The 12,164-nt window shown below is 46.5% G+C and overlaps 1 protein-coding gene across 2 annotated transcripts in view; it reads left to right on the top strand.

The window, feature by feature from the left end:
- SNCB (synuclein beta) overlaps window positions 1–11,561 on the top strand; it is a 46,749-nt gene extending 35,188 nt beyond the window's left edge. For both annotated transcript variants that reach the window (XM_075600786.1, XM_075600785.1), the window contains 2 exons: window positions 8,512–8,601; window positions 11,407–11,561. In XM_075600786.1, coding sequence (XP_075456901.1) covers window positions 8,512–8,601; window positions 11,407–11,439 — 123 coding nt within the window. In that variant the 3' untranslated portion in view covers window positions 11,440–11,561. The remainder of the gene's footprint in view (window positions 1–8,511; window positions 8,602–11,406) is intronic.
- Window positions 11,562–12,164: the final 603 nt, after the last annotated feature.

The raw sequence follows: 12,164 nt of genomic DNA, 5'->3' as shown, positions 1-12,164 counted from the left end.
CTTCTGACCATACCTCTGTAAAGGGTTAAATTCCGTATTCCTGTTTTAAGGATAAAGACATTACTCATGTTAAACTGTATTTGGTATGTTGAGTATATTACCTATTGTGTGTATATATTGAGTAGATTAACTTGTCTGGGGCATTGTTGGGTTTTGGGAGGAGATTGGCTGCCTGCTGAAAGGACTCGCACTCTAGCCAGAGTATTGTTCTCCCGCCTCTCTGGATCCTTGCCATAGGGCCATGTTTAGTAACTCCACCCTCTCCTGTGGTCCTTTTTTTCTACCGAGCTCTATCCTGATTGGCCAGCCATTTAAAGGGACTCTACTGATTGGTCTACACCCCATCTTCCATGTTTTCATATGGGAATCGAGGGCTATAAAATGCCCTAGTCGATTAGGACTTCAAGAGATTTGGTAGAGGAGAGTTTTGTTAGATACAGTTTACAGTTTCAAGCAGAGACGCACAGCAGTAGTCGGATCTGATCCATGGAGCTGTGTGCTCGTGAGCCAGATCTGGGTACCGGAGAGCTCCTGAAGGGAATCTTTAGTGTGTGAAATCTGTGATATGTGTTAAAGACGCTGCTGGAGCTGATCAGAGTACCAGAGAATCGTGGGGTTAGTCTTGGTGATCGGAGACCCCGGTGACCTGGAACTTTGTGGGCTATTTTGAGGCAACACGCTGTGGACGTTGAAGGTCCTCACTCTAGCCTTCTTTGTTCCGGCGAGCCCACGATCTGGACTACCTGAGTGCCCATGATAAGCTTTCTAATATTCTTGTTTATTAACCCCTGTGTCCTGGTAGTTGTGTGCCTGGGATCCATGAAAGAGTTTGGGATTTTCACGCGTTTTATCAAACTCTAGCTTAAAGATGCAGAAAAAACAGTAATGTATTACTGTCACCTAATTGATTTTATGATTTATAATGTTGAAAAATCCTACAACAAGCAATGATGCACTGTACAGTCGGTTTGCACAGATTCTCCACAACCAGTTATTAGAATACTTACCGGTTCAGACAACCTGTGCAGCGCCTGCAGCCAATGCACAGCATAACCAGGTGTAACACCTCATCTCTCTCCTTGGACTGACGTCTATCTGCTAATGTGGGGGCCTACTCCTCTCTATCCACCAGTACTATCTCGCTTACTGAGCATGTGGCCATAGGTCAGACAATGGAAACACACACCGGGATGTAAACAACACCAGTGTATTTATAGCACAGCTCGTAATAAACACATTAGATATGCAGATGATGCCCAAACGGGAGGATCATTCATCAACATACACAATATACATCATAGAAGACGCTGCACAGGTGTATTCCAATGTCTCTCCCCATTACCACCCAGCCTTGTACTTAAGGGGCCTGTATGTGGGTGACAGTACACCATTGGCACTCTTGCAGACAGTGTTTTAATGTAGCAGGCCTGTGTCTTAGCAAAGACTTCGGTACCCTACCTTTGTAGTGACAAGGATCCCTTCAGTAGCTATTCACACCTCCAGGTATCAGTCAGACCACTGCTCAGTGCTGACTTCATTTATTGGACCAATCCATGATCTTATCACCCAGCACATGCCAAGATGTCTTGCTCACGAACTAGTTCCTTGATCACCTCGAATTGCCCCGTAATCCCCTCCTGAAAACCCTCCTATCCAGAGTCCAATGTCATTGGCTGAGGCCATGTCTCTCAACAAGTCACATCCTGAGCACACGATGGAGAGGAGTCAGGCAGGGAGGGGGCAGTGTGCGTCTCAGCTGCATACACTTACAAGGGGGTTACATCCTCCCCCTGCTGAAAACGTTTGTCACCATCAACCTTATCAGGATTACCTTTGTATAACAATGCTAATCTAACAAATGCATCCTCTAGGTACATATTATCATATTATCAGCATTAGTACACCACATTGTACCACACCTCCCAGGTTCACCTAGCTCCAGTGTCATGGGAATCACCCATTTAGCTACACTAACCACTGGGATTTCTGTGGACACCCCAGGAAAATCATAGGTCAGTCTCATTGGGGGTCCGGTCACCCTTCTGAGGCATGGTGAGTACACCTGTGGCTCCAGTGATATTTTGCCTTGCCTCTCATTGGACCCACATGGTACAGGTGACACTTGATCTGGTGGTCCTACACTAGGGTGCTGCTCACAACTGCCTACACCTTGCTCATCCTAAATTTCATCACCCCACTCTATTGGATTCAAAGGGATCAATTCCTCAGATTTTGGGTCCAACTCAGGGATAGTATCTCTTTCTATGTCCTGTGACCTTGCCGGCAGCCTTGGGTAGACCCCTCGTAGATGATTTTCTCTTCAGAGTCCAGGATATCAGACAGGTGGCCTAACATTCGTTCTTCCTTATACTGCTCATCCTCATTGAGTTCCTCATCACCCTCATTTGTGCATGATTTTTGGGGAACACGGGCTGGATCCTGTCCTCTGTTTAGCCTGTCACTTCTTCTGCCCTCTGTGCCTCCTTCCTTTTGGGACACCTTACAAGCTGACCTATTGATTTCTATGTAAGTTCTTCTCTGATTCAGGTCCCTTTTCTGGTTTCACTCGGTATGCTGGCAACCCCTTTCGCTTCTCCACTATAATATAATGCTCTGACTTCCATCGATTGGCTATTTTATGCTTGCCAGGTATACCCAGGTTCCTAATAACTCTGTCCATGCACTTTTTTTTTAATCATACCAGCCTTTATTTACCTGGTTGGTAATCAACTGCAGTAATAGCCAGCTTATACATCTCTTGCAACTGCTCTTTGAGCTTTGCACATATTGCATGTATGTCGTAGGAGATGTACCATCTGCAGCCACTCCGGAACACATGTCCATTGGTGGTAGGGCTTCCAAACATCAAGTAATATGGAGAGTACTCGTAGTTTCATTACAGGTACAATTGTATGCATGCACTAGGTGGTACACATGTTTATTCCACTGTTTTTGTCCCGTTATTCATTGTGCCCATCATGTTTAATAGTGTCCTATTAAATCTCTCAGGTTACGAATCCCCCTGTGGGTGATACAGCTTATTTCGGGATTTCTTTACTTCACATAGAAGTAACAATTCTCGCAATCCCATCCCTGGTCAAAATGGATTCATAGTGAACAAAGTATGTGTCCCATAAAACCTTGGTGACTGTAATGGCTCATTGGTCTATGGTCAGGAAAGCTTGTGGATTACTGTTGTACCGAGTACTCTTAATTGATGGATACCGGGTACTGCATACCCGGGGGGAAATAGAAATGTTGCCGGACCGGGCACCCGGTACACAGCCGCGTAGCATTGAATTACCTGCAGCTGGTGGCAGAGGGTGAGGAAGACCACGGCGACATCGTGGGAGCAGCAGCAGACATCCTGTATCAATGGCAGCAGAGGATGTCATTGTTGAGCATTGTTGAACACATCCTTTCACAGCTGACGCCGGTGGGAGCCGGGGAACATGTGACCGAAGCACGAGCGTTACTATTGGACAGCCGAGGAGCTGGCTGTCCAATAGTAATGCTCATTCTCTGGTCACATGTTCCCTGGCTCCCACCGGTATCAACTGTGATAGGATGTGTTCTGCTGCTCCCACCGGCTCAACAATGACGTCCTCTGCTGCCACCGCCACCAGGATGCCTGCTGCTGCTCCCACGATGTCGCCGTGGTCCTCCACACCATCCGCAGCGGTCTTCTTCACCCTTCTTCACTGGGTCCGTTTTCGTTTATTAGGTTAGATCGGGAATAAATTCACTGCTTGATGACCTGTGGTAGATTCGATCTCTTTCTTCAGTGTACGGCATAATGTCCTTCTTCTCCACACTTCGGGCCCACTGTTCTTTTGGTCGGCTGTTCTCCAGGTGTTCCTCCCCATCTAGAGTCCATCTCCTTCCTAGTGGTCCCTGGTGGTCCTCTTGATTGTCCTTAGTGGGTACTTATTCCATCTGCATGATGGCCATTAGTTTCGGCACCCCTCCTGAGGATGAGGATTCTCCTGGCCTATCAGAACCCGTCCACTCCTCGCTACAGTATGTAAGTCGGGGTTATGAACTTGTAGCAGTCCCTCATCCATTGCCACGGTCTTGGTGGGCCTTCCGGCGACCGGACGAAGCGCCATCTGCTCCTCCTCATCTCTTATCTCTCAAAGAACCTCTAAAAATGTAGGGGGTGATTCTTTCCATTTACGGAGTCGCAGATAAAGTGTCATCACATCCCTGTGGGTACCCTTCGTATGAATTGCTCCACTCAGGTGTGGTCAACCCATTCAGGGGCAACACCCTTTTTCCTTATGACTCTCTTCAGAACCACCTCCAACCTATGTAGTAATTCCGACAGTTTCTCTCTCGTCTGCTGATACATTCCCCTAAACTGAAATATACTATAGTTATCTTCCACTCTCGTTGGTACCAAGCGTGTTTTCTAGGGCACGTAGGTACTGACTAGGGGTACTGACCTCTTTTGCTTCTCTAACAGCTCTCACTATCACTAGCACGAGTCCCTTTAGGCTTTCCACGATCCGGACCTTTTTATCCTAGTCCAATCCCCCCAATCCTGTAGTGGCCTGTTCTACCCAGCTCTCAAAATTTGTAATCTTCTACAATAATAATACCATGACTGCATGGATTTTGCTACTAGTTTCCCCATGGCAGTAGTGAGTGCCTCTGGTGAGGTGAGGGCATTCATTGTCCATAGAGGAAGTGGGTGCAGCAGGGTACATTTCATTACAAATTTCCTCCATTCTGGCTCCCTCCTTAGGTAAAAACTCTCGGACTTTATCTACTATAGTGTTGCTAACTCTGTTGCTAAGGTCACCGGCAGGGTTATGACAAATAATGCCCACATTTCATTGTCCCCCAGGCCTGCTATACAGTTAGTTACCCGAGCAGGATCAATGTCTTCATCCCACATACACCATACAAATGCAGTCTTGGTATTAGAACACAGCATTTTCCCCTTTATTTGGGCCCTTCCCTACGTAGGTGTGGCTCCCAGCACCCTGTTAATAGCCACATCACCGGCTGTGTTTGGGATCATTAGGATCAATGTTTTGTTATGATCACGGCCGTCCCATGCTCACCACTCACTTGAAATGACTGCACTCATGGTGAGGCGATGTCGGATATACCCAACAGGGGGCGCTACAGGGCAAATGTTCTTGTAAGATATATTTATATATAGGAAGGTATGGTGTGTATCACACCAATTACAAAAATCTCAACAGTGGCTCCAATGTAACCCCTCGTGTCTCTCTCTCCTTAGACTGATGTCTATCTGCGGCTAAAATGGGGGCCCAAGTCCTACTCCCCTCTAACAACCAATGCTATCTCGCTTACCATAATAATAATAATACAAGTGTATTTATAGCACAGCCCATAATAAACACATTAGATATACAGATGATCCCCAAACAGGAGGATCATTCATCAACATGCACAATATACTTCATACACGATGCTACGCAGGTGTATGCTAATCTCTCTCCTCATTACCACCCTCCCATGTACTTAGGCGGCCTGTGTGTAGGTGCCGGCACACCGTTGGAGCTCTTGCAGACAGTGTTTTAATGTAGCAGGCCTGTGTCTTCGCAAAGACTTCAGTACAATTTACTTGTAGTGATGAGGATCCCCTCAGTAGCAAATCACAGCTCCCAATATCAGGCAGACCACTGCTCAGCGCTGACTTCACTTATTGGTCTAATCCGTAATCTTATCACCCAGCACACGCTGAGATGTCACTAACTGGTTCCTTGATCACATCACGTTGCCTGAGATCCCTCAGGGTTGCAGCAGCAGTCTTAAAGCTCCCCTGCTGTAACTCCGCCTCTCCAGAGTTCAATGTCATTGGCTGAGGTCATGCCCCTCAACATGTTACATCCTGAACACACCATTGAGAGGAGCCAGCCAGGGGGTAGTGTGCATCTCTGCTGCATACACTTACAAGGGGGTTACACAGATAATATTTTTTCCTTCCCCTACTGCTACCTCCATCCATTGTGCATTAGTGAGCAATTGTGAGGTGCAACTTTTCATTACTTGGGAGTGATTGACAGACGGCAAGCACTTACAAAGCATACTACACAATTCTTAGTATTGTGCACCACATAAATGGGCAGAGCTAGTGCTAAGGGGGGTTCTCACTTGTAGAGAGGCCCCCATCTTGCTGGGGAAGGTTAGGGGATGGCACCCGAGTAGGAGGAAAGGGAGGCTGGGCTGAGGGTCTCTGGCTGTTGTAAGGGAAGAGGGAGAAAAGAAGTGTAACAAATGGAGGGGAAAGAAGTGAGAGTGGGGAGGTGCAAGAGAGGGTGGAAAAGTGTAAGAGAAGAGGGTCTAGATGTAATACAAGCAGGATAAATGTGTGGGGGGAAGAAGTGTGTGAAAGAGGGGAGAAGTGTGGGGTGGAGAAGTGTGTGGGTGGGAAGAAGTGTGTATGTGGAGGAGAAGTTTGGGGGAGAGGTGTGAGAGTGGGGGAAGTGTGAGGGGATAGTGTTGGGGAGGTGTGGGGGGTGAGTGTGAGAGAGGGGTAGGTGGAAAAAGTGTGGGAGAAGGAGAGGGGAAGGTATGAGGTGTGTGGGAGAGGGGGGAGGTGTAAGAGAAAGGGGGAGGTTTAAGAGACTAGGAAAGCACTAGAGAGGGGATGTGTGAGGGGGTAGAGGTGTGAGAGGGCAGGAGGAGGTGTAAGAGAGGGGAGAGAAGCACAAGAAGAGTGAATATTATGGGTCAGAGTGAGAGAGAGGGGAGGAGTGGAAGTAAGAGTGAGAGGTGGGAGAAGTGTGAGGGAGGGGGAGGTATAAGATGGTAGAGAAATTCTAGGGGGGGTGTGAGTGAGGGCGGGTTGAGAATGGGGAGAAACGTGAGGTGGGAGGGGAAAGAGGTTTGAAGGGGAGAAGGGTGAGAGAGGGGAAGGGGATAGTAGGGGAGAGAGAGTGACACAAGTGTGTAAGGAGGGAAGAAGTCGGAAGAGGTATGACAGACTGGGGGCTAGGTGTGAGAAAGGCGGGGAAAAGGTGTGGGAAGGAGAAGTATGAGAGGAGGGGAGGTGTACAAGGGGGGAGGATTGTTAGAGAGGGGAAGGAGGTGTGTGAGGAGGGAGAAGAACTCTCTCTCTCAAAAAGAGCTGGAAATAGATTTATTGGGGCATCTATAAACACTGTGATTGTTAATTGAAATGCTGATGTGCTGCTTCCAGTTTTTACTGCTGGATTCACCAGCCATGATTAGCACATTCACACTATTGCTACCAGGGGAACAAAAATTGCACTGCACTGCAAGGGGAGGCATACAGTATGGAAGGGAAAGGTTTAGTGTATCCTTGTGCAGGCACAGGGCCTCTCAGAACTGCTTAAAATGCTCTGCTGATCCCTGACAGTGAAGGACCTTTTGACTAATGCTTGGATCTGTTCTCATTTGGAATGAACTGTCCTATTCCTGAAGTCAGGGGTGCGCAAATTTTCTGCACTGCGCCACCCTGCCTGCTCTCCACCTGTGTCACCCCCCTTACCTTTAATGTGGCGTCAATTGACGCCGGGGGGTCATGTGACATCACGTCACATGACCCTGCTTCGTCATTTGGCGCTGCGTTCCCATGGAGACGCGTGGCCTGAAGTTGTCTCAATTTAGGTAAGTGAGTTACAGAGGCCTTACGCTGAAGAGTGCAGGGCCCCTGTAACCGCCGCGCCCCCCAAAAATAATCTCACCCACCCCTGCCTTAAGTTACAGTGATAGCCACAGGTAACATTCTCAGAGTTCACCACTAAGAGGTAATTTCTAACCTAAGACACTGGTTGTGACATATCCACCAATTCAGTACCCTTTAGTGGCTGTGGGTGAGGGTAATGTATTTTGTATATTTTTGGGGTGAAATGTTGCAGTGACACAGAAGTATGTCACTTAAAGCTGCATGTCATTCTAAATCCTATGTGTGTTTTATTTTTTCATTTTTTAAATAAAACAGTTGTGTAGTATTAGATAATATTGCATTTTGTTCACTCTTTATGCCATTTGTAATGATTTTGACTATTAATCTTCCTTAGGTCGCTATAGCCACTGTTTAGAAAGCCACAACACTTCCTCTTTTGAAATAGGCGGCCATATTATGTGCCCAGGGAAGCTGGCTCATCGCCAGTCGATCACTGGAGAACTGACCGATCGGCGTCTTAGATAATTCCATTGCCTTACATGTAAGGAACGGCTGCATTTAGTAAAACAAAACAACAACAAAACGGGCAAGAGGCAATGCCCCTTTAATGCCTCAGATTAAGCCGACCTTTCCCCACAGGAACACAGAATACGACATATGAATGATTTAGCATTGCAACTAAAATAAAGAGGAAAGGGAGAGTGTGCTCATTCTGTAGATACTTTGATTAAATTCGCGTTTGATACATTTATGGAGAGCCCCAGCAATGGCCTCATGTTAATAGGCATTCTTTGTTGAAGAGAAGGTTCAGAAACACGGGTATAGATTGTTATATAAATGAAAAGGATCAGAATCAACACTTACAGTAATTCTGTGCTCAACAGCCGGAAGAGGAGGCTCAAGAGGCGTTGGAAGAACCTGCAGCTGAATCTCTGCTGGAGCCCGAAGGGGAGAGCTATGAAGAGGCCCCTCAGGTGAGATCAAGTGACAAACAAGCACACACTGTTACGTATGTGAGGCATAACAGAACATCTACAGATATGTATCATGTGTGCAGCTTGTGCTTCTTGTAGATCAGTCATTACACGTACCGTATGCATACATTGAATAACAGATTCACTAGATGAAACATCATCTCATTCAGAGCTGGAATCGTGGTAGCAAATCAACCATCACTCGCCTGCCTCTTCCTTGCTGTTTGCCTCTCAATTTCTCCCATTTTTCATGACCTGCCCTTGGGTGGTATGATACTAATGTTATTGTGGATGCGACCGCAGTCCTTTCTTCTTTTATGCAAAATACCCTTTCAAGGTGAGATTAGAAAGCCCACAGAAAATGAAGCATAAGTGGAACATTCCAACCAAGTTGTGGCCATTGTTTAAATATGATCGCATGGCTTCAGTAACTAATTGCGTCTTAGGGTTGCCAATGATGCCTCTTAGAATAACTGTAACCAAGAGTGCACCCTCAATAACATTTACATATTTAATTACATAGTTGAACTCCTCATGTTAACCCTTTTACAGCTGGTGGGTGCAAAGATGCACTGTTGAGTAGTATGTTTTATTACACACTTGCTGTTTTGCCATTGGTGTAAGCTGAGATGTGGCTCCTAGAAGAGCCTGTTACACTTGATCCTACTGCCAATTAATGGACATGCAGACAACAAGGGACAAAACCAGGTGTGACTTCTGAAATCATCAACAAGCACAGTCCCTATGCAACACCCAGCAGAGAAATCTCCAGCCACCTGCAGGGCTCAGCTATAAATAGTGAGGGCCCATGAACACCCGCTGACGTATTTCATTAGCTGCTTCTCCCCCTGGTGGAAACTGATTAAATCTCACGCTGCATCACTTATTTACAATCACCGCTTTCTATTTATTATTGTGGTTCCTCTTGTGCAAGTGCAGCCAACTGCAGTCCTCAAGCCCCCCTCCACCCACCCAGTCAGGTTTTAAGGATATCCCTGCTTCAGCACAGGTGGCTCAATCAGTGGCGCAGTCAACGAGTCACTGATTGAGCCACCTGTGCCAATTGAGCCACCTGTGCTGAAGCAGGGATATCCTTGTGTATCCTGACCTGTGTGTGTGTGTGGGGGGGGGGGGGGGCTTGAGGACTGCAGTTGGCCACCTGCTCTAGTAGCATTCAGTAAATGCCCAGTTACTTATTCCAGATCTCTTTCACTGCAAGAAACTTGTTCATCTAGAATCGTGCCTTTGACTAAGATATGTTGACTAAAGAACTTTCCTTCACCTCAGTCCAGGTGGATTTTTTGAAACCCAAGAAGATTGGAAAAAATAGCAGCTGAAGTGCAGCAAAGGATACATCAGATGTCATATAATCTTTCTTCCCCAATCATTCACTGATGAACAAAATGCTTCTTACATATACCGCAGCTTTACTCCACAAAACAGAAAAATGTGGCTAAACACACTTTTCTCTACATCGATACATAGACCCTGAAGAATCAGCACGTCAGGCAACTCGTATCCATTAAATGCGCACACACCATCAAAATGAAGCGGAGAAAGGGATCTCTAAACTGAAACCTACCTACACTACACTAAGGGCTGGTGCAAGGGTTTCATGCACCCTAGGTGAAACTTACAATTTGCACCCCCCCCCCCCCCGCTCACTTACCATGCTTGGCGGTGGCACAACGGGAGCGGCACAGGAGTCAGGGAGCGGAGCGGCAGTAAAATACGATGTCAGCGGAGGGAAGACGTTGAGACAGCTGGCGGCGTGGCTTGGCTGTGACAGCCGAAGACATCCGATCGGAGCAGGAGCACAGGAGACGGCAGGGGAGGTATGCGAGTGAACACCGGAAGTTGACCGGTGTCTGATTTTCCGGCGCCGGACTTCTGACACCGGTGTTACAGCGCGTACCTCACCTGCCATCTCCTGTGCTCCCGCTCTGATCGGATGTCTTCGCCTGCCACAGCCAAGCCGCTGCCCGCTGTCTCAACATCTTCCCTCTGCTGACATCGTCTTCTACTGCCGCTGCGCCCCTAGGACCTTTGCGCCGTAGGCGACCGCCTAGGTTCACCTAATGGACGGGCCGGCCCTGATTACACTCCAGCATAATGCACAAAGCAAGAACTATATGAAAGAAAAGTTGCTTTTGCCCATCCATGCTTACATATAAAATGTAGCGGGGAGCGGAATAGTCACCTTCATCTTCACATGACAGTGCATGTACATTAGTAGTTTAAAGATCAACACACCATTTATATTACAAATATAAAGATAATAAAGTTTATAGTGTTCATCTTCACAGGATCTACTCATGAAAAGAATGGGAGTCACACATTTACATTACAACGACCTTAGATGAAATGCTTTGTGTCAGCATATCTAGGTCATTTTTGCTTTCAATGTGAAGGATTTAATTGTGATTTTTTGAACAGTTAGAGGAGCAGTTGCTTGGCACAACAACACAAAGGGATAAATTAACGCTTGCACATGGCAATGCAATGTTGCAGTTTTCCCTTCTTGTTGCGTCATTTACACCCACCAGGTCTAAGGTGGCGTTACCCTCTTCGCTCAAGGGTTGAGCGTCAGATATAAGAAACTGCAAGGAGCGTAAATAATGTTTCATACATTTGCTGGCAGTGCAAATGAATGTAAATAAAACTATTGTTATGGAGAAAATTGTGTCATTTGGATACGTCCCCAAACTGGTTACTTTATGTTGCCCTTCGTTAAGGTTTTGTTGCAACGTGTAATAAAAGACAATACTCATCCAACATGCCACATAACTTGTGTTTCTTTTCCAGGATGATTACCAGGAATACGAACCGGAAGCATAACATCCCTACATTCTGGCCCCTCCACCAGCAACATCAGCACAAAATAGCTATCATAAAAAAAAAAAATAACAATACAATTCCCTGCCCCTAACACCCTGCCCCTAACACCCTGCCCCTAACACCCTGCCCCTAACACCCTGCCCCTAACACCCTGCCCCTAACACCCTGCCCCTAACACCCTGCCCCTCTCCCAAGAGGTCCACCTCCCTCTTCTCCCAAGAAGCGAGCTCTTCCTTCAAGCCACCTTCAGAGAACCTCATGTGATGTGATTTTATGTATGGTAATCTTTAGAGTTGAATCATAGTACAAGAAAAAATGGTGTATAAAAAAAAGAAAGAAAAAAAAATCTTTGTAACGTATGAAACCATGAATGCATTGTTCTTGTCTTTGCGGTCCTAACGCCCCCGGGAAATTATTTCTGTTTCCCTCCCAGAGAATAATTTTCGGGGGTTCGGTGAATTTTGTGTCTTACGCATTTCTTTTGTAAACTTTTTCTTTGTTTTGTGACGGGGGGGGGGGGGGGGTCCTGCGGTCCTCTGGTACTGAACTAGTTAATATCCTCCTACGTTACCTACATTAATAGGCATGTTTTAACTTTTTATAAACAGACGGTGGGAAAACACCTTTAAATCAATCGTCTACTTAACCACTTGGCTGCCAGGATCGTGCAAATCTCTGCATCTCTCTGGCAGTCATGGAGTTAAGAGAGAGAGAAAAAAAATGTA

This window comes from Ascaphus truei, chromosome 5, assembly GCF_040206685.1.
Source record: "Ascaphus truei isolate aAscTru1 chromosome 5, aAscTru1.hap1, whole genome shotgun sequence".
Classification (NCBI taxonomy): domain Eukaryota; kingdom Metazoa; phylum Chordata; class Amphibia; order Anura; family Ascaphidae; genus Ascaphus; species Ascaphus truei.
Note: the sequence above shows the minus strand (reverse complement) of the source record. Positions and strands in the feature narration are given on the sequence as shown.